Consider the following 22,828-nt stretch of genomic DNA (forward strand, 5'->3'; position numbering starts at 1 on the left):
ATTACAGTCATATGACTCTTTGCTGTAGAGCAATTTTATTGTTAAACCTCTCACTGGGAAGGGCCAGTACCAATGAAAACAGACATAAACAGCTGAAATATGACCAAGTGGCTACAATTTTATTTGTTCTTAGTTTGCAGTGACAGGAGGCTGAGCAGCAAGAGCCCACCTTTGGTCTGATGCTGCTTTTAATGGGTGATGTTCCACCTGCTGATCAGTCCTAGAGTTTCACAGAGGCACTGGGACTGACCAATAGTGAACCAGGTAACAAGGGGATGCCTTCACTTTGCGGATGATTGACCCAGTCAGTGTTGATCTTTTGGGCTTCAATTTCTCCTGCCTAGTAGGGATGCAGGAAATTGAGCTATCTGGAATTGAGAGTTGACCCCTGTACTCCTCAATATCACAAGGAGTAAGGGAGGTCAATGGGAGAGTTTCTCCCATCAACCTCCCTGTGGGAGCCAGGTAGGACGATTGTAGATATGTCGATTCTAGCTATGCAATTGACATAACTATAATTGTGTATCTACAATTGACTTTAATGTCTATTGTAGACCTGGCCAAAGGAGGACTCCCTTTGGCTGATAAGCATCACTTTCCTATTAGTTACTCTGCAATTTGGTACCGGCCTTGTAGGCAGACGCCTATCGCTGCCCAAATTTTTTCTGTCAGAACTGATTTTCAATAGAATATTGGGTATTCAACAAAGCGAAATTTTCCACAAGCCCACCTTCCATAGAAAATTTCTACTTTTCATAGCAAAGCCAAAGCCCCAAGATAAGGTAGATTGCAGTTTTTTTATTTGAAAGCATTTTGGGTTTTTTGATGAAAAATAAAAGTTTTCTACAGAATTCTATATAGCTCTCTTGACACACCAGCTTTCTAGATACTGTTACATTACCACATCTGTCAGCTGTTTATGTCCAACATTATTTTTGACACTGAGCGAAGAAATTGTTTCTTTTCTCACAGCTTCAAACCTGTACTCACTTCTACAAAGCATAAATTCCCATTGCTTCACCTGGAGCTTAATTTTCAACTCAGTTTATTGCTTTATTTTTTTTTATAAACAAGATTTTTACTCTCGATTGGTGGCAGCCACTCAGAGATAGAAAGGAATGGCATATGTAGTAAAACACATGATTAAAGATCACCTTGCATATTGTGTAAGATTATAACACCACTGTTACATAGTGATATCTTTTTGAACCTTTTCTAAGTATAATGCATTTAGCCCTCCTAGAAGAAACTTATTGTTAATCACACACTTAATTCTTTTAGTAGAAATAATAAAATTCTGGATGCATTTTTATGAAATTTGTTATAAGAAAAATCAAGAAAAGTTTTAAATTATTACTTCGTGTTCAAGTGACCTGTTAATTAAGGAATGACTCACTTACAGTAGTGACCATACATTTTTCTAATAGTGCCAATAAAATGCTGTCTGCTCATTATTTTAGAGTTATTATACCATATTCTCATAGTTGACTGAATACAAATGTCAGGTATCTTTATATACTGACTGATCTAAATAATTTTCAATGGTTTCATTTCCTTCTATTTTGCATGTTATATATTTACTAAGTTCTGTAGTACCAAGATCTGTTTGCTTGGGAGGAGATGAAGAATTTATCCTTTGTTTGATTCTCTATTACCTGACAGCAAAAAATCTGATAATAAAATACAACAGTTTATTTCACAGGCTCCCACTCTCATAGAAGTGATTTAAAGAATTGTGCAGTGGCATTTTATTCCTGGTCCTTGTTTTTCTTCTGCTAAAATGCCTCTTACCATTCTTCCTGGGATACCCTGTTGCACTGCATTTTATGTAACAGAAATATTTCATTCTGTGTTGGTCACTAAATTATCTTCAGCATTGGATAGCTCTGGACTTGAATCAATGTCACTGAAGGCATCCTTATTTGTGAAAGTGGAGCTCAGAGTTAGACTATGTCGAGGCTTCACAGGTGCAAGCTCATTTAATATAATATTGTCACTTTTTACAAGAGTTGTTTTGTCCATGTTTTCTTGACTGTACCTTGCCACAACAGCATCAAGGAAGTCTAATTTCGGTGGCAAAGAACCACTTTCGAACAAATATTTTGCAAGGTAGGAGACTGCAATATTAGTGAAGAAGGAGGTGAGCATAGCAAGTGTTTTAAATGGGAATCGTTGGATGTATATATTATTTTTATCTGCATAGTAGCCAGGATAGAAGATCAGGGGCTGAAGGTAGAGGTATGGTTCTCCTCCAGTAATTCTGAGAACAAGACCAAACAAATATCCTGCAATGGCACCATAAGTATTGGTTCCTTTGATAAATAACACACATAAGAGTTGAGGGAAGATGATGATGTAAACAAGATCAGAACTGAGATACCAGAGTCCATAAACTGACTTAGCTAGCAGTGCCATTGCTGTTGCTGATGCTCCAAAGACCAAAATAGTGGTTCGCATGACCCAAACAATTTCCCTGTCTGAAGCCTAAAACAAAAGAAATAGTGTTAGTTTTCTATAGTAATGCATGTATGACTTTGATTATGAATATATATATGTCCCTGAAGCATCAGAGGATTTTGCATGATTTGTATGTCAGATATTCTACAAAATTTACCAAGATCAAGAGGATGTAAGAAGAAAAACATTCAAGGGACATGGCTCTTGCTCCAAAATTGTAAAATTGTTTAATATAATTCACAAGCAAAATAACAAGTAGACTGACAACATGTAATTTTAAAAATAAAAATAAAAATAAAAATGATTTGTTGATGCGAGAACGTATTACCTCTTTGTTTACTTTGTCAGGTTTTAACCTATAGTTCGTTCTGCTCAATTTCGATCTGTCAAATGATTTCTAAGCATTCTATATGTTAATCAAAGTTCTGAAAATGTCTCTTAGTTAATGATTCAATAAAATTTGTACTGATAATAATAGGAATTTTTCGAGTATATTATAACATCATGGCTAGGTCTACACTACAGATTCTGTCGACAGAAGTCACTGTTGGGACATATTTCCTGACAGAACCTCTGTCAACAGAATGCATCCAGACCTAGTAAAGGCTCTCCCTATTGACACTGTCTGTCGACAGAGCCTCTGTCGACAGAACAGCCAACTGGAAGTTCTGCAAACAGGGCTGCCCAGTGAACTGGAAGCCCTCTCTATTGACAGAGAGACCCCGCAGACCCTGGGTCTACACTACAGACTTTTGTCGACTGACGGGGCCTTCTGTTGACATAACTCAGGGAACGTCCACACACTTAAAGCATTGTCTCAACAGAATTCTGCATTTTCCTCAACAGTATTATCCCTCAAAAATTTGAGGCATAACAAGCTCTGGTCAGAATATTGTCGACAAAAGTGCAGTGTAGACACTTCTGTTGACAGAGATGACTTCCGGTTCCTCGGCAGCCCTCTCTGCAGAGCAGCCATTCTGTTTTCTGAACCCAGAGGGCCGTGAAACCTGGCAGTTCTCTGTCGACAGAGCAAGATGTGTGTAGATGCAATCCATCAACAGAATAGTGTCGAGGTTTCCCTGGCAACAGTAACTTCTGTTGACAGATGCTTCTAGTGTAAACATAGCCCCGGGGTCTACATTATTTTTTTGTCTACAGAATCAACAGAGGCATTATGCCTTGTATGGGAGTGACTTCATTCTCCCGAGAAAACTGCAGTATTCTGTTGACAGTTTCTTGACAGAATGCATTTGTAATGAGCACGCTTCGTGAGTTTTTCAACAAAACTCTGTAGTGTAGACATGGCTCATGAGTAAAGCTAAATATGGCTTCTCTAGATGTTACTTCTTCACCTATGTAATTAATCACAATCACCAGGACTTTTGTGAATTTTCATTTTCTTAATTTACTATACTGCAATAAGAGAAATGTTACGTTTTATTTTATGATGCATAGAAACAAACAGAGAATATTTTCAGTGTCACTTTAAAAGTCTCCCCAGGGACTTTTCATTAACAAATGGAAATGTAATCTTACATTTTGTCGAAATGAAAGTTGGTAAATGTTTCGAGCAAACATAGAACTTGCTGACAAGATTGAAGAGTCAGCTGACGACATCACAGCAGCAGATACTGCACCAAGGCCAAAGAAAGAAATGTAGACAGGACAAAGATACTGCAGCACAATTGGTAAGATCATATCAGCTTCTTTTCTGTCTGTGGGGTCTGGTAAACCATACACAGTCTTGTTCCAATCTGCAAGGCAAATATGTATACATACATATACATATAATTGGTTGTAGAGGATACATATTGACTTCTTTGTGAATAATCAGTGATCAGTGCATAATGTCATGTTCATTCAGGCTTATTGAGCCTGTGCAAACCTTGCCAATTTGAGTTCAGATGGTTGCAGCAAATCTAAACCAGCTGTTCTGCTTTGCAGGGAGATTGTACCACCTGAGGTTCAGTTGGAGGGGTGAGCTCATTTCATCCTGAGCACTCCAAATACAGTTGGCTACATATGCTGATTTCACAGTGAAACTACTGGGCTATGCGACTGCCTTCCTCAGTTCACCCCTGCACTTGAAATACCTGCCTTCCTCTTTGTTGATAAGATCTGACGTAATGGCCGTCAAGCCTTCTTGCCTTCCTGGCACCTTTTGGGTAGCCATGTAGCCTGATTCCCTCATCTACCTCTTTGAAATCAGTGCACTGGATTATCCTTGTTAAGCCTGAAGATCTTCTGCCTCTAACTCCAGTGCAGCATCACTGTAAACAGACTCTTAGTACTGCAGATCACTGTTCTGCATTGACCATTTTCCTGGAGCAGCACTGTGTGTCTCATTGCCACAACTAAAACTGTGTTTCTCTAGCTTCTGTACAGGACATCAAGGCATATTAAGAACTCAAACTTCCCTAGAGCACAGTGCAACAAAAGGAACAACCACCTTTCCCGCTGTTCTGTTGCTGAATTAGAGTGAAAGGAATTCCCCAGGACATGTGTCAGTGACTGGTAAACACAGGGTGCCTTTACCTTCATACTTTAGCGCTGCCTAGGCATTTGGAGTAGGCAATATTTTTTTTGTTATGCTTGCACAGTGCCTAACATGATCCATGACTGGGTCTCCCAGGCAAAATAAACAGCTAATATCTGGATGTAACTCAAATTAAAATATTGTAACAAACACCTAGGAGATGCAAAACAGTGACAGCAATGGAAACAGAATTCCAGCTGCACTAGCACGAGGTTGTATCACTTGAACAATATTAGAATTTCTGGTAGATAGTATTAGCATAAGTTCTACAACATACACAACCTGCACGGATTCCATTCAATAAAAGGTAGTTTTAGACATTTACACTTCGTAATTCTTAAGTGTAGTCAAAATATATTAAATAGTTACAACATTAGACTGAATTGTGACATACTTCAAGTCAGAATTATACAGTTCTATACAATTAAAGTTCTATACAATTAAATTCAGGTCTATTGCTGTATAAAGAAGATCTGGAGCAGTTTCATGTTATTATTGGGCTGGAGTATCTTGAACGCACATACTATATGGGTTTTCACAAACTGATAACAATAGATATAGTCACCCTGATCAGTCATTTACCTGTTGAGGCTCCTATTGCACCAATGAGTATTGCAGGAACGGCCATCACAAGACAGCCAAAAGCAGCCAGAAAGGATAATACTTGAGCATACATGGCAGATGAAGAAGAAAGAACTCGCTGAAAATATGCTTGCCATGGGATTCCTCCCAACATCTGCAAGCACAATAAATAGTCTATCATTTCTGGTTTACCGAGAGTTTCTTTAATATTTTCATACACTGGAAGAAACAACGCCAATAACCTGTTCCTATCCACTACTGTTACTACATCAGTTATATATATAATATTGAAAATTTCAACCAGGCAATACCTATAATAATTTAATATTTTCACCTTCTCAGGTAACAGTGCAATCGAGTTATGTGCAATCACATCTCTTGTTTTCTGTGTAGGCCTCGAACAGTTATCATTAATACTTTGCATTTTTGTATCACCAGTTACCCAAAGATCCCAATGGGCATCGCAAATACTTGTTAAGACTTACAACAAAGGTTAAGATTTACTACCAAGTAATTTGATAGATGGTGAAGTGACACACAGAGACCTCTCTTGAAGCCAACAAGATCCACCTTAGGTACTGGTAGGGTTTGAAACAAGCATTTTTTTGTACTTGACATGTTTTAGACCTCTAAACCATTCAACAATAGACTGTGTGATATTCATTTCCAACCCAGTCCTCAAATAATTCTTCTAAGCTATGCTGCCAAAGTAATACTAATGAAAAGTGAATGGAAGTGAATTACGAGTAAGGGAATTTCAAAGTCTGGGGTTTATTTCAAAACACCCCTGTCTATATGGCCAGTCGACATTTCAAAAGCAGCACTTTCGAAGTGCGACTGGCTGCCATTATGCTAATGAGGCACTGAATATTCATATCAGCACCTCATTAACCAGTTCAGATCAGTGCCATTTACATTCCCCTTCTGAATGCCTGTGTAGACATGACCTAAGTGTTGGATTCTACACTTGTCCTTGTTGAATCTCATCAGATTTTTTTTAGCCCAATCCTTCAATTTGTCTAGGTCACTCTGGACCTTACCCCTACTCTCCAGCATTGTCTACTTCTCCCCTCAGCTTAGTGTCATCCACAAACTTGTGGAGGATGCAATCTATCTCATCATACAGGTCATTAATGAAGATGTTGAACGGGCCAAAGACTGACCCTGGGGCACTCCGCTTCATAGTGGATGTCAGCTAGACGTTGAACCGTTGATCACTGCCCATTAAACCTGATGATCTAACTAGCTTTCTGTCCACCTTATAGTCCATTCATCCAACTCATACTTCTTTAACTTGATATCAAGAATACTGTGGGAGACTTTATTAAAAGCTTTAGTGAAGTCAAGGTACATCCTGTCCACCACTTTGCCCATATTCACAGACCCAGCCATCTTATCATAAAAGGCAACTAGGTTTGGTGAGGCAATGACTTGCCCTTGGTAAATCCATGTTGACTGCCCCGATCACCTTCCTCTCCTCCAAGTATTTTAAAATAGATTTCTTGAGGACCTACACCATGATTTTTTCCAGGGACTGGGGTGATCAGAAAGCACAGAAACAAGGAAGCCCAATGAAGGTAGAACAGGCAAACTGAGTTCTGACATTTCTTAAGTTTTGAACATTTGCCTTTGCAGCCTTAGTGTTCTTTCAACATAGGCTTTTCTTTGTGTGCATGTGCAACTTCCTAAGTCTTTTTTTTTTAAAACGTAAATGGGAAAAACAGAAATTCCATCATCTGGCATTATATTAACACCCTTCTGGGTCATCAGCAAGATTGGAACATTTAGGAACCATCAAACAAACCACTACCCCTTCTGCTAACCAAGTAACAGGGATCTATAACATATTGTATTTCTCATCTCCTTCCCCAGGCTGGTAAAATTCAATAGATTTTCACAGGAATAGCACAGGTCACCTCCCTGGCATACAAGTCATCGAAGTCCAAGTCCTTGCTCTAAAGCAGGGAGACCTTTGGCTTCACAAAGGAAAGGTTGACAGAATTTTTTAGTATGAGTTAAAAACCTATTTCTTCTATCTCCTTTCTCAGAAAGAGCTGAACCATTTTGGCTGGAATTTTCTAAATAAATAAATAAATTCATTGAGCCTGAGGTATTCACCTGGAATGGAAAGTTATAAGGCCAAAGTTATAAGCAACTGAAAACAAGTTGTTATAATGCAAAGTGTCAGGCAACTGCAAGAATAAGTGGGGTTGACAGCCATTCCTATAGATTTTTCAAACACAAAACTCAATTTCTCTCTGGGATACACCTGTCTGCCTGTCCATCCACGCATCTACCCATCCAAGGTTTTCTCACCTACAACTGTGACATCTTTAATCAGCTTTACATAATATTTACTGCCATCTAGAATATAGTCCTCTGGCAAGAATATAATGTGTTAAATATTATCCCTATTCCAGTCCCGAACTTTAATCAGATCAACTCTTTCAGCTCAACAATATTTAACTGATTTGCTGGTGGCTCTCCACTTGCCCTGCATAGCCTACCGAAGCTTCAGTGGGAGCAGTTGACTGTTGGGATATATCTGGTATATTCAGCATCAGTAAAGAAGTTAAAAATCTCCATGCCTGGCGCACAGGCAATTTTTAATTAGCCAATTTACATTTGCACATGTCACATGGCAATACAGTATGAATGATTTAATGCTTCATTCTCTCATATAATCCATTACTTACCAGTAAAAAGAAATTGTCAAGCCATGAGTAGACATCAAGTGATTCAATGGAACCCAGCCAAGATTCCTCCTGTGCAGCTGTGAATCCAATGTTTTTAACTGCAGGATGTGACATTGCAAAAGGAACACTGATCCACTATAACCAAAGAGTGACATTTTATTGAGGGTAACAATCTTTGCAAAAGTTATGAAATTATTGTATGAGAAATTTTATTCAGTATCTTTCTTCCTAAGGCGTGGTCCAGTTCATATGTGAAATTTAAGCACAAGAGAACCACATTCTCTGCTGGTTTAACATCATGGTATGTCAGGGGAGAGTTTGACATGCAAAGCAGATAAACATAAATACCAGATGTGTATACAGTAAATGCTTTGATATCCTGCATCCACGGGGCCGGGAGGCTGCTGGATAATCAAATATTCTGGATAATGAAGAGTAACACCCTGGGTGTTAGAGCAGAGGATCCTGCCAGCTGCTGTGAGATGCAGCACAGAGGGATGCAGTGCAGTGCTGAAAGGGCTGCTCCCCTCAGGAGGTGGAGCGTTGTTCTCCCTCTCTCTGCACAAACCTCAGCCCTGACACCGTTTCTCCACACTCCTGCCCGGTGCCCCCTGACCAGATCTGCCCGGGTGTGAGTCAAACCATTATTCGAGTGTCCTGGTTAATCAAATATCAGTTAAACAAGAGCGTACTACAGGTAAGAGGGAATTATGTTATAAATCGATGTTTCTCAAACTTTTGTAAACTGAGTTCCCTTCAGCAAAATGAAACCACTTGCAGGTCCCTGTTCCTGGAGCAAGGACTTGAAATTTGGCACAGGGGACTAGTGTTTGCCCTAGGGATATGCCTTGTCCAACCCGATACTCTCTTCAAAATTGGTCAAGTTCTAAGCTCTAGAAAAATCATTGTTGGCGTCAGCTGAGGAGGATTGTCTTAGATCGTAGCAGCTCAGTTCTCTGAAGATTCTGTTTGTATTGGGCATGCTCCAGCCCAGAGCTGAACAGGTTTTTCTCTTCAGCTGAAGCTCTGGGCTGCTGTAAGCTGTGCTGAGTCCAGGTCTGGGCACCTGAACTGAGAACAGAGAGCTTGTCTCTCTTGCAGGTCATTGGCCCCTACTGAGACAGGGCATCTTAAAGAAGGAAGATGCCTGATTTGACTGCAAAAGGAACCCGAGCAGGACCTACTGGGGGGTAGAAACTGGGATGAAGGCTATCAGGACAGGAGGGAAAAAGTGGGTCTGAGACTTGGGATTGCAGGGAGACCGGGCCTGGGACACAGGAACAGAAACAGGGAGAACTGAATGAAACAGGATTAGTATGGAGGTAAAATAGTCAGTGATCAGATAATTAAAGACTGCACCACATCACATACACACAAGGGGGGCAAATTAAGTCTTTTGAATTAAATTCATTTTAAAGTGAGGCATTTCCTAAAAACCGAATGTTTGACTTTGCAGCCTTAATACCATTCTTTTAATGAAGCTATTGTATGGAACATGCACACAAACAATGATGAAAGGGCAGATTCTTTGCTGCCTCCAGTTTAGGTGGGGCAGAAAAGAAGAGAGGGATTGCTCAGTGGATTCAATGGAGCCATGATTTTCTACCCTAATCTCAAACCCTGCCATAATTACGCAAGTCTAAAGACTGCTCTGAACTGGGCCTGAAGCATAGGGTGCCCTAGGGACCATATGCTGGCTGTGGCTGTTCAGCTTCCCTGCACTTTCTTTACAACATGTGCCACAGGCTGCTGGGAGAGAGGTGAAGACCAAAGGGGCTGGCTCCAGAAATTCTGTGCCTGCTGGGAGTCCCTGCACACAAGATGCAGCCCAGCTAAGGTGTTACAAGACGGGTTGTTCAAAGGGGTGGACTAAGCCAGAGAATAGAGTCCCTGTGTCCCTAATTCAAACTCCTGCTCAGCATCAGTGCATGGGCTTATTGGTAGAAATGCAGCTTGCACTCCCAGAGGTCTCTCTGGAAGTAAACTGGAGCAGTCCTTCTCTGCAGGCTGGATTTGGAAGGTTTGCATGAAGAGGAGGTAGGATTGGTTGGGGACGGGCCAGGTATAGGGCTCCCCTGCTGTGAGGATCGTCCAGTCCTCCTCTGAGCAGAAGACTTTTGGGTCCATGAAGGACTGATTACTACCATTAGGCTGAAGTAACATTGCCTGTGCAGAACCACACTGCCTGGCAGCATGGGGAGGGGAAGAATACCTTCTCCAGCTCCCAGCAACCATATCCAGTTCCCAATCTCCAATTTAGGCTTGGCTCTGGGCCTCTTGATTTGGCCCCTTTTCCAGAACAAAAGATCACTCTGCTTAGAACCGCGCCCCCCCCCACTGGAATATAAATGAGCAAGCTCACCAGTCCCATGAAGATGCAGAAAAGCTGAACCACATCAGTATAGGCCACTGAGTACAGTCCACCCACCAGAGTATACAGAATTGCAATCAGGGCAGAAACAATTACTGAAACGTTGACATCAATATCGATGATCACGCTTATGGTGGCACCTGGAGAGGAAAACAAAGACTTTAGCTGTTCCACTCTCCTCACTCCCTGCTCAGAAGGCTCCAGCCAGTTTCAAGCGATGTCATACTCCGGGAAGTAAAGCTGTGCTTTGCTTATTTGGCCTGATTTTTGCCTTTAAGATGCAGTGGATAGCAAGGAGCAGTGCAGAGCTGCATTCTGCCTCATCTCCAGGGGACAGGAACCCTTCCTGGGCTCCTGACAGTTCTGGCAGATGTACGCTTGCAGCTCTACCCCTTTCCAAGTGGTAGCTGGTTAGGCCAGTGCTTGGTTACAGGGCAGGGATATGGCCCTGTCTCCTCCACCCTCATTTACAGCACCATATGCCCTTGAAGGGCTAAGAACCAAGCAGTCCCTGTGCTCTGTTCATCACAGTGACTGCTGTTCTGCCTCCCTCTGGTTCTGGCTGGGCAGGCTCCTCCGTACACCCTCTCCTCACACTGTTCACACTGCTAAGGCCCTTGGTTTTTCACTCTGTCCAAGCTGTGCTGGCTTCCTTAATTCACAGCTCCTGGCACCCAAATGGGGCCCAGAGCCACCACAGGCTCTGGGATAAGGTACGAGGTGGGGGACAGCTCCATGCCCCCGAAGGGGCAGAGCCTCAGTCAGAAATGGGTAGGGCCAAGGAGAGTCAGCCCTTAGCGCAGCCCAGAGCATGGCACTGGGCCCTGTGCCACCTTCAGAAGCCAAGATGAGGAATGCTCCTGCAGCATTCCAAAGGGGCCTGGAGCCACCAGGCCGTGTTGCTGCTGCAGCAGTGGCAGCAGACAGGAACACGGAGTCCCTTTGAAACGCCAAGCCCCTCTGCAGTTGCTCTCCCTGTCTCCCCGTGTTGCTGAGCCTGCAGGCACCAACTGGGGCTGCACAGGAATGGACCTTACTTACATCACTGGATGATGGGGAATAGTAGAGCCATGTTTCTCCATGAGCTTCCCACTCCTGTTTTGCCTACATTCCTCCCCACATGTTGGAGAGTGGAGGAATGGCTGGGATAAGTGTGTGAATGGGGACCAGAAGAGACACCTCCACAGGATTTACACCAGAGGTTAATTTCCCTATCCAGGAGACATTCCCCATCCACTTTATTCAATTGTTTTAAGGCCGCTTTGAACTGCCTGTGTGGGGGCAAAGTGGCCAGCCCTCTGTGTTTCTAGATGTTATGTATATGGACGTTACTCTAGAAGTTAATTGCTTTTATAGGGCTGATTAAATGGACCAGGTTTCTAGAGAACAAACTTTAGCATTCATTCAAACAGCGAATCTCAATGAATTGACTACTCTAATTTTCTTTGAAGAAAAAAAAAGTCTCACAGAGTGCACCTTTTATCATCCATTTTAAAAATCCTTCCCCCACTAATTCCAGAACAATGAATTTAAACCACCACAGTGACTGGTCAGTGTGGCTTCTCTGCTGTATGTAAACAAAGGTCTGTGTGTACCCAGAGTTGGGAAAGACCTTGCAGTACAGCTCCTGCAGAATCAGTGTCATCTTAGGACTTCAGGGGGCTAGTAAGAAACACGCTATTGCTTCACAGATATCTTCAGAGAACCTCCAAGATTCATGGGTTCTGAGATGGACCCACAGATCATTTTTAGATTGCTGCAGGCCTGTCCTTTTCTCCCAAGTGAAGAACTATGAAGAAATTCAGAGTCAAAACTTATAGAAGTTCTATTCCTCATAGCAGATATAACCTTCATAGGAGAGAATGGCTCAGTAAATTTGGACACACCAAATGGTTGTCTTTGTTCAAATAGTAGTTAAAATAGAAAAACCTCACAATTTTACAGCCTTTAATTGCCACTTGTTAATATAACATGCTAGGAAGCATTCACAATACTTACTTTCTGACTTTGACATACCACATAAAGCCTGCTCAAAAATCAATTGGTCTTCATTGAAAAAGAAAGAACATTTTAAATTCTCAGAAAGTTCTTCAAGTCATTCAATTCCCATCTCCTCAGCAGGCAATTTGCTCTCAGATTCTTAAGGGCCTTGTGATGAAATTGTGGAGAACAAGTTCCCCAGTGCTTTGCAGTTAATCAGAGCACAGTTGGAAAGATGCTTTAAATTTTATTTTTGCTTTAAGAAAAAAAAAGATTGCTCTATGAAGTAGTGTTATACATGCGCACGCTGAGTGTTACGTTGTTTGAGTCATGACCACTAAAGGTGGTTTAACTTGAGAGTTTTTTCTATTTTTGAAAGAACAGCAAAATTCAAGCCTGTAATAGGGATGGGGGGAATGGGGTGGTGATTATCTCCATACAAATGTTAGTCTTTCTTCCTGAGCCCTGTTTTCCCTAGTCCCTTGACTCATTTTTGAAACCTAAATATGTTCTTTACTTTTCCAAATACAGAGGCATTCTGAATGGAACAAGATTTAGATGCACTGATCAATTACAGCTTTGCTTCTTTTCTATGGTCCATTGAAATTGTTTTACAGTTGGGTCTCCTACAGTGGTTGAATGCTAAGGATTATACCTTTTATATGCATTATCATAAATGCTGCCTGACTATCCTCTATCTTTCACTGCTATTGTTACTGGTTACTGTGATCGTGTGGTTAGCAACAAAAAGCTCTGATAGACTTAAACCGAAGGAGTATGTTTTCAATTAGAATGTAATCACTAAGATCCTAGTACAGCTAAAGAAAGCTGTGTAGCCAAAGCCTTTCAGTGATGATTTTGAAACATAGCATTCACATGTGACTGAAAAAAAAATCTTTGTACTGCTATAAAATGTACTGAGATAGTCAAGGTTTTGATAATCACATATGTCTAGACCAAGACAACTGTCCTTTTAAAACCTGTTTGGACAGGGTAGTTGGCATTACAAGGTAGTCTCTGGATTCAGGGATTGATTTTGAACTGATGCTCTTTTTATGCATTTCTGAATTTTAAAAACTCCCCCTGCACAGTGAGTTAACCTTTTTCCTGATGATCTCTTACCTAGTGCAGAGAAGATTGCTGCAGCCCAAAACATCTCTCCCATTAGAGCAGGTATAAAGAGCAACCCTCCCATTCGTTTTCCATAAAGCTGTTGGAATGGGTCTAACATTGTCACATAACCTTTGGAACGCATGGGTTTTGCAAAAAATAGACCACCTGAAAAGTTAAAGAAGAGAAAACACATTTTGTTAGCCTTTAAAGTGCTACTGGACTGCTTTTTTGTTTTGATAGTATATAGACTAGCACGGCTTTCTCTCTGTTACTATTCAACTTTAGTGGAGATATGCTTTTACAATCAGTAAAACACTGCTGGTTTTCACATGTGTCAATGTGTCCATTGGACTGAATGTTTAAAGAAATGTAAAATGAAATGAAAATGTCCTCTAGACATGAAAGGAAGGTGGGTTTTTTTTCATGTAAAGAAAGCAACAGTTCAATGACAAACTGAATGAAAATAATTTATCACCCCGTACCCTGTGTACCCATATGATACTAACATACATGGTCTGAATATGAGCAACAAAATACGAATATGTAAGGCTCTATGATTTAGTGGATTCATCCTGCTGTGAGTGATGCTAAGTTGATTTTCATTTAATATAAGAGTACTTAGCTTGGGATCAAGATATTGGAACAGCATCACATTTGGTGACACAGTGGTCCAATGTGCCACTAACCCACCCTGCACCAGAAAGAGAAATTGGTACTCAAATAACTGGGCCTTTTTCTCTCTACTGTGTTATACCAGCTTTACACCTAGATTGCCCTAATAAAAGTCACTGGAGTTCCACCAGCATAAAAGTGGTGTTATGTAGTAAAGAATGAAGAACCATATTATTAAGAGATCAACTTGCCCCCACTAGAGACTATTGCAAAGTGTCCTTTGTCTCTAATAGTTGTAGGATTGGGCTCTTAGTCAAATGCTTCCTATTTTCACCATATAATTTATTTCATATGCAGAACATTTCACAAATTTCTTCAGTTTTTCCTACAGTAAAATCCTTGCTTGTAGTTTATAAGGATTCTGCAATAGCTTCCTAATCACACACAAGTGATATACTTCCATGTTTCATAGTAATTACATGGTTTGGCTGAATGCAAAAAGCTACAAGCAGCCTTTCTGCCATTCTTGTATTGCTCATGAATCCCACATCTATTGCACCTGTATGATAATATTTTTAGGGTGCTAGAGGGGGATTTGAGAGCAGAACAAGAGGACTAATAACATGATATCAGAATGGGAAAATTTAGGCTAGCAGGAAAACTGGTGGGATTGTAATAAGTTATTGAATTGCCTGAGAAGCTGTATCACTTATGACATTAAAACTGAAAGGTATGAAACACTAGACTATGTAGTGCACAGCAGAAAGGGAAGTGGCAGTGAGCTCAACTCAGAGTTCCTTTCTATCTCTAACTTAAATGATTCTTCAACTCTATTATTATTTCAACTGTATTATTTTTTAAAGTAATACATTGTTAATACTTTATACATTATAGACCAGCAGCCATTCAGTGTAAACCTCCTAATTTTGTTATATCACTTTGGCTTTCATTCTGCATTTGAAGGGAAGGATAGTGCAGGCTTTAGAGAACTAGTAAGAGGGTTAGGGACCTGCAGTTTAATTCCTTGCTCTGCCACAGGCTTTCTATTTGCTCTTAGACACATCACTTAGCTTTTCTGTGCCCCAGCTCCCTGATTGTAAAAGGTTGGTAACAGCACTTCCCTACCTCAAAGGGGTATTGTGAGGATAAACACATTCAAGATTGTGAGGTTCTCAGATGCTAGAGGGAGTCTGTAGTCATAATTGAAAGGTATAGGTTGAACTTCCCAAATCCGTAACTCTCTCATCTGGCAACATCTGTAATCCAGCATGATTTTAGTTAGCTTGATGACCTCCCACGAAAGCTCACCACCTAATAAATTATTTTGTTGGTCTTTAAGGTGCTACTGGACTGCTTTTTGCACTTATCCTGGGTGTGGCCAAGTTTCCCGTGGTCCCATAAAGTTTATTAACAGCCACCAGTCCTGGATCCCAGTGTTCTGTGCTGTTATTCAGCTGTAATTTACCCTAAATGTCTTTTAAGAGCCTAGTAAGCAGTGGAAGTGTTGGTAATGTGCTAGAGAATATTGACCTCCCATTGTTCAGCAAATTGTCTTATTTGGCACTAGTCAGACACCAATGGTTTTGGACAAGAGACGTTCAGCCTGTACTAAATATGGCCATTGATCATTTAACATGCCAAATTATTTACAGTACTTTGAAACACGTTAATTTCCTTTCTAAAGGCCTGGTTGAAAGCCTGTTAAAGTGACTGGAAGAACATCCATTATTGTGAACCGCATCTGCATCAGGCCCTAATTGTAAGATTCTGATAACAAGTTTAAAATCAGTATATTTTAAAAAATGGCGAGACTAATTTATTTTTGCTTACCTAAAACCAGACTGAGGGAATATCCAATGGGTGCTTGAGCCCAAGCCAGCCCATAGCCTGGAACGTATACAGCTTCTGCTGTCCCATTGATGTAGCCTCCTCCAACCCAGGTGGCTGAAGAAGAAGAGGAGGAAGACCTGAGGACATAAATCCTATTTTGATGGTCGACATTTATCATAACTTCTAGTATACAGCTAGAAGCTGAACTCAGAAATTTCTTAATATTTGCATTTAACAAGATTTGAACCAACTGGGGTTCTTTAAAGGTGGCTCAAGTTTCACTCTCCCCCTAAGTTAAAAATCTCTTGATTTAGAGCTGATATGTCCATCTACCAAATTTTTAGACTTCACCACATTTAAGCTGCCTAAAGAGACATTCCTGAGCTGCACTAAATGTAGGGGCCCTGCTTTCATTCAAACGAAGAAGTGCAGCATTTGTCATATTCCCAACTGCTGGAAGCTAATGCACTCATTCTGTTGCTGATGGCAGATTGCCAGACCTGGAAGGCTGAGGATCAAGGCTATGTCTCAAATGCAGATTTCACACACAGAAGTGTAGTGTAATCAGATCTGGGCAAACAATTCATAGCAAATAATGACAGGGAATATGATTTCTTTTCCTGTTTGCAGATTGTCTGCAAATAGATCTTGATTTCCGCTGAGTAATATTCGTGAATGAGTGCTTTGATCTGTAGTTTGCCTACTGGCAGTTCATTACAAATACTAGATTTTTGAAATGCAGCACCTGAGGAATTCTGTTTGGACACAAGGGTCACAAGACATTCTTATTTCCTGATTAGATGACGAGGAACAGAACTTTTAAAATCATACTTCCAGTGTAAAAGCTCGTGATTCCAAATTAGAAATTCATTTTCTGTAAGTATTCTATAATATGTTGTCAGCAGCACTCTGTCTACAAATACTCACATCAATAAATTAATTTGTTGGAATATGTGAAGGCAGTAAAGACAAATAGGGAAGAGAACACAACTGAAACAAATTTAATTTAAAACTTTTAATACATATTTATCGGAAACTGCTTACAGTATTCTCCCCAAACTTTCTGAAATAATATCAATCCTCTACTAAGCAGGTACAAAAATGGAATAAAGTGTTTTTTTTTTTTAAACCTGAAGCTAAAGCTAGTACCTGTCTATAGACTAAGGAAGAAAGTTAACAGCAGAGGTTCCAACTACAAAGAGAAATAAGGAATATCTCCTCCACATTCAGAATCACAGACTTGGTCCAGAGTGCAGCTGCTAATCTTTATAGGCAGTGTGTTTGGGACAGCAGCAGGTCTGCTCTTGGTAGGAGTGGCCAAATCCTTCTGCCTGCGATCCTGTTGTTGTCATGGACATTTTGATAGTTTGCAAAGATTTATTGCAGAGTATGCAGACACTGCCTGTGATAATAATGCATGCTAAGATATCACGAGCACTCATCCCTGTGCTGATCCCTCTCATCATGACCCTGTATTACAGAATCACTGACATACTGCTCATACTGTAGGCTTTTGTGTCCACTGACTGTATGCCTGTGCCTACACTAGCAAGTTTTTTCAAAAAACGTTGGGCCTTTTTCAAATATGTCCACAGAGCGTCTACACACAAAATGAACTCTTTTGATTGGACGGTGAAAGAATGCAGCCGTTTCTCTGGTGCCTGTCTTTCTCTCCCAGATGAAGAAGAGTGTCTTCTTCTGAAAGATACTTTAGAAAAAAAAAGCATGTGTAGATGCTCCCTGGGGCCTTTTTTGGAAAGAGCAGTCCCCATTCTTGTGAAAGAGCAGGGGGTGTGTGAATGCTCTCTATTGAAAGAAAGGCTAGATCTTTCAATCTGCTTTTTTGTGTGTGTGGACAAGCTCTTTCAAAAGAAGTTTTTTCAGAAGGTCTCTTCCAGAAGGACTTTTTCGAAGGATTGCTGTAGTGTAGATGCAGAATATGTGAATAAGACAACAGTTCTGAGGTGCTGTTTCTAAAATGCTCACCCATGGGATAATCTCTCCTTTTAGGAAAGAACTGAGGGGCTGCACCTCATTTTACTTTTCTTCCCTCACCAAGCCACTTATGCAGTAATACTCGTGTACTTATATGATTGCAGATAGAGCATTGTGTAATGCCAACAGACCCAGGTTGTCAGCAGAAGGGACTGAACCTCAGACTTTAGGGGCAAAAGCCCTGTGTGCTAACATGAGTTGAAAGCCAGCTGCCTCTCAGCTAAGGCTGTAGAGCAGAGACATCATTCTCCCTAGTGTGTGGTCTCAGTGCCTCTGGGGTTACAATTGTATTGTTCTTTCTTATATTTAAAATGTTCTGACAATGGCCCAGCTAATTATACTCAAGGATGTCTTAATAGACCTTTTCCTGATTTACTTGGTGAGGGGTGGGCTTAGATCTTATCACCTCCCTGCCTGAACAATGATTTATGTCCCTCCCACCTCCCCATTCCCTCAGAATTAGATCTCTGAGATATGTGCAGGCCTTGCAAAATCTGTCATAATCACTTAGGCTATTGTATTTTGTTGCTACAGCTATGACCAAGGAGGGTTCTTGGGCAGGAGTAAGATCAGTCTGTATGAAAGAAGGTCTGCTGATAGGACATTTTCCATGGCAGTACCATGACTTTCCATTCTTATCATAAATAGCCCAAATTGGCTAATTTTCACTGGATGTCACAGGGCTCATCTATTTCCCAAGGTTTTCAGGAGGAAGGGATGCACCCAGGGCAGGTATTGGAGGATAGAGCAGAATCTTCTTCAGTATTAATGTTTTGGTTGGTCAGTTTCTGCACCTGAGAGGTGGTTTCTATTTACATTTTTAGTTGCAAGACTGTCTTTTAAATACGTGGTGAAAGAAGCTAGTGCATTGGGACGGTGGTCTTTTGGGAATGCATCCATCATAATAGGTAGGAAACAAGAGCTGTAATGGCTGGGATTACATAAGGATGAAGTTTCATCCTTAGATGAGTATTTTCTGATATGTAGATCTGATAAGCCTCACTTTCAAGGTATTTTAATTTAATTATTGTCTGAACCTCCTCTTTTAAATAAGCCAATCACAAAGAATTAAAAAAAACTTAATAATCTATAGAATTTTTTGCATAAGGGAGATTATTTGAATCTTTTACCGGCCTATCCTATGGATGAAACACAGACAACACCAACTTTCTATTTTAAATGTGCACTGTGAAAAATGTTACAGATTACACACAAATTTGCTCTTAGGTCGGATGAGAAACACAGAAACTCATGTTAAGTGAGCCTTCCACAATGCCACCTATCACAATATAGGATTTTTCAATTCGTTTCACAGATAGAATACCAGCTAGCATTTCTTTACGAAACACTCTGTTGACTGAGCACTTAAACTGTTATCAAACTAATCAGATTTTTGTAAAACAAAGTTACTGATCACACAAGCACCATAGTGATAATTTTTCATTGTGTAAGAAAATGTAGCACTGTCTCCGACTAAAACAAAGAACAGCGTCCGAAGAACATTATTGTCGTGGCTCCATTTGAAGCATTATTGTTAGGCTACTGCAGCATTTTTATTAAACAACACTCATTAATTTCCCTGGGGTTTAATCACAACCATATACATTATTGGTGGACTAAAATTTGCCACTGACTTAATCTCTGAGGTAATTTTTTAAACAAAGTACAATTGGTTCATATTGACATTAATGCATGTAGAACGATATATGGATTAAAGACCTATTTTGTTATTCAATACATCTTAAACACTTTCAGTTTTTAAATTAAATTTTGCTATTTGTCCATAATTTTATTTGCCCATAATTCAGTTTTTTTAATTCTTTGTATTTTCAGAACAGCTTTGAACTGTTTTGTATTAAAACATATTCTCCACATTTTACCACAGCTGTTTCTTAAGAAACAACTTTGATTTTAGTGGGAATACTTGTGGAGTAAGGCACTGCTCAGCAGGAGTCCAAGCAGCAGAATTGGGCCCTATTCTGACAAATACAATATTAAAAGGGAAGTTTCAATGTGCTATGATGCTCACCAAGATGGTTTACATTTTCATTTACATGACAGGCTTTGCTCTTGAATTAGCATGTAAACAATTAAGGAAATTAATTATATGCATTTATGTTGGAGGACTCTTCCTAAAACTCAGGAATTTCAAAACGCAAACTAAAATGCTTCCTTTTAACTCATTCTGTATATCACAACATACTACCCCAAAATCAAACTCTCCCATTCTTTGGAGATATCAAAACATCAAGGCATAACATGACAGTTTAGTGTTATCATCTTACATTTCAAAATTTGCTTTTCATTCCTACTTTACAAACTGTCTGGCCCAATCTTCCCTACTCCAACAAGATGTAGATTGCTCTGAAATGTGTGAATATGCCTAAATTTTCGCACTGTGCAAAGTGTCATTGAATTTGGCATCAGACTGTCTTTTGCATGGCTGGCAGTTCCTACATTAACTTCTTTGGGGCTACTTGTAGCACATCAAATTAAGCATGTGCATCACTCTTTAGATGATCAAGCCTTCCACCATAAAGTATGTGGGCTGTTACATGAACAATGACATCAGGACTGAACTCTGTGTGAGTGCAGGAAATATCAGAGGCTAGCAGAGATATTCAGAGGATGATAGTTCTGTTTTGTGGCAACTTTCAAGGTTTCAGAAATATTTATCTTGGTTCCTCCTTTGTTTTTGGAGAAAAAACTTCTGACTATTCCCTTGGTAATGGCATTGTGTCATGAGTATGTGTGTGTCTTGGTGGCTGGATCTGGGATGTGATTAACTTATGTTCAAGTCCCTACTCTGCCTGATTCAGAGCCAAGTTTTTCATCCCAAATCATGTAGCTGGGAAATTCTTAGCTGGGTCTCTCAAAGCCAAGGACTAACCCTAACCACTAGCGTCCCATGCCCTCTTTTGTGAAAATGTTTGAGAGGCTTTATTTTCATTCCAAGGTGGAAATAAAGCAAATTTTAAAATTTCAGAAGTTGCCACAATACAGAATCATCACGCTCCAGTCACCTCTACTACTAACCAATGGGTTTGGGATGTTATAATAAAAATATATATTCCCTCCACTGAAATGTTCTGACAACGCAATTTTCTATCTAAACTCATTACTGCCAAAACTTCTCATATTTTACTAATACCACATCAGAGTAAAATAAAAAAGAGTTAATTCTTCTTTTAGAATATAAAAATTATTATTTAAATAGCGGGAATATTTACTCATTCATCGCACAAAAACTCTATCAAACAAATAAAACCCACTCATCTTAAATCATGATTCTGCATTGAAATTAAGATTTCTTTTCTCCACTTTGCCTTATTCAAAACATAATATTGCTTACATCTTTTATTGATAGTAAAGAAAGAGTGAAATGCTATGTTTCATGTATAGAAGAGAAGGGTTATCATACCGGTCATTGTAAATCCACCAACTAGTAAGCCTATATCTCTTCCACCGACTATAATAGCTTCTCTGCGATCTCCATCACTGCCACTATGTTTGGTTTTCCAAGCAGCCCATATTCCAACAAGCAGGATTGCCAGATAGAATACAATTATAGCGACCAGCCCCTCCACATGGAAAGGCATGTTGGAATCACAATTGTTTCCGGGATTGCTATTTCATTAAGATGTCTGGAGAAAATGCAATAATATATTATACATTATACATTTGATAAAAGCAAACCAAACAAATCATACATGGCATAAGACCAATTAGAGGCAGAATGTAAAGAAAACTCGGTGGTTCATCCAAAAGCGTATATGGATAATTTTATTAAATGGATATATTTCAGAATTAAGCAGCAGGAACGTGACTTCCGCTTAAAACAGTCCAGGCTACACCAGGCTACTCTTTTATAAACTTCTGACAAAGCCTTGAAATTAAAATCAAACTGTCACAATTTTTAAACATTTCTTTTAGAAATAGAAAACTAGCCTTGCATGAGTTGAGCAAAACAATCTTGCTAAATTAGACTCTGGCAACAAATCACCTATTTTAAACAGACTTCTATTTGATATAGTGCTTGGTATAGTAGAGCTCTCTGGTCAGGAGGAACTTGGGTTTACTTCCTCTGGAATATGAGAAATTAGGAATATCAGCTAGTTATTTTCAAAAAAGATCTTCAATGAGTTTAAATCTGGCAACAGAACTATATTAATAAATATCAAAAGCTTTGGACAAATAATAACCACTCTGGAAAACTTAAATCTTGGAATCCACACCCTTTGCCTCACCAGATTCTCTCCCACTTTCCTCTCTTGTGCTTATACCTCTGTATTTTCTTTCCCTGGCACATCTGTATTTGCTTTTGTGTAAGAAAAAATTCTCACACACCACAAGGATTTCTTCAATTTTGTTATTCATTTTATAAATAAAAATTTAGAAGAGGGCAGCATGCCAAATGGAAACCTGGTAATGGAAATAAGCTTAGATAAATAAGCCCTAGGCAGTATTATTAAGAAATATGCCTGTTCAAAGCACTTTTGCCATCCTTTCTCACAGTTTCTTTGCACTCACTCTCAGTTATACAAAGAAATGAACCTTGTATTTTCACGTCATAGTTATTGACACAAACATGCCATCTTTATAGTAATGTATACTAGGGATCTCTACATAAAAGAAAATATTTAAGTTTGCATATGA

At 39.8% G+C, this 22,828-nt stretch overlaps 1 protein-coding gene across 1 annotated transcript; it reads right to left on the bottom strand.

Moving 5' to 3' along the window:
* Window positions 1-1,842: 1,842 nt before the first annotated feature.
* On the bottom strand, window positions 1,843-21,771 carry SLC5A7 (solute carrier family 5 member 7). Its single transcript, XM_074983250.1, has 8 exons — window positions 21,594-21,771; window positions 16,178-16,291; window positions 13,745-13,900; window positions 10,634-10,782; window positions 8,272-8,406; window positions 5,576-5,729; window positions 3,994-4,211; window positions 1,843-2,484 (listed from the first exon to the last, which is right to left on the bottom strand). Exons 1-8 carry the CDS (start codon window positions 21,769-21,771, stop codon window positions 1,843-1,845), a joined length of 1,746 nt encoding a protein of 581 aa, XP_074839351.1.
* Window positions 21,772-22,828: the final 1,057 nt, after the last annotated feature.

This window comes from Carettochelys insculpta, chromosome 1 (assembly GCF_033958435.1).
Source record: "Carettochelys insculpta isolate YL-2023 chromosome 1, ASM3395843v1, whole genome shotgun sequence".
Lineage (NCBI taxonomy): Eukaryota > Metazoa > Chordata > Testudines > Carettochelyidae > Carettochelys > Carettochelys insculpta.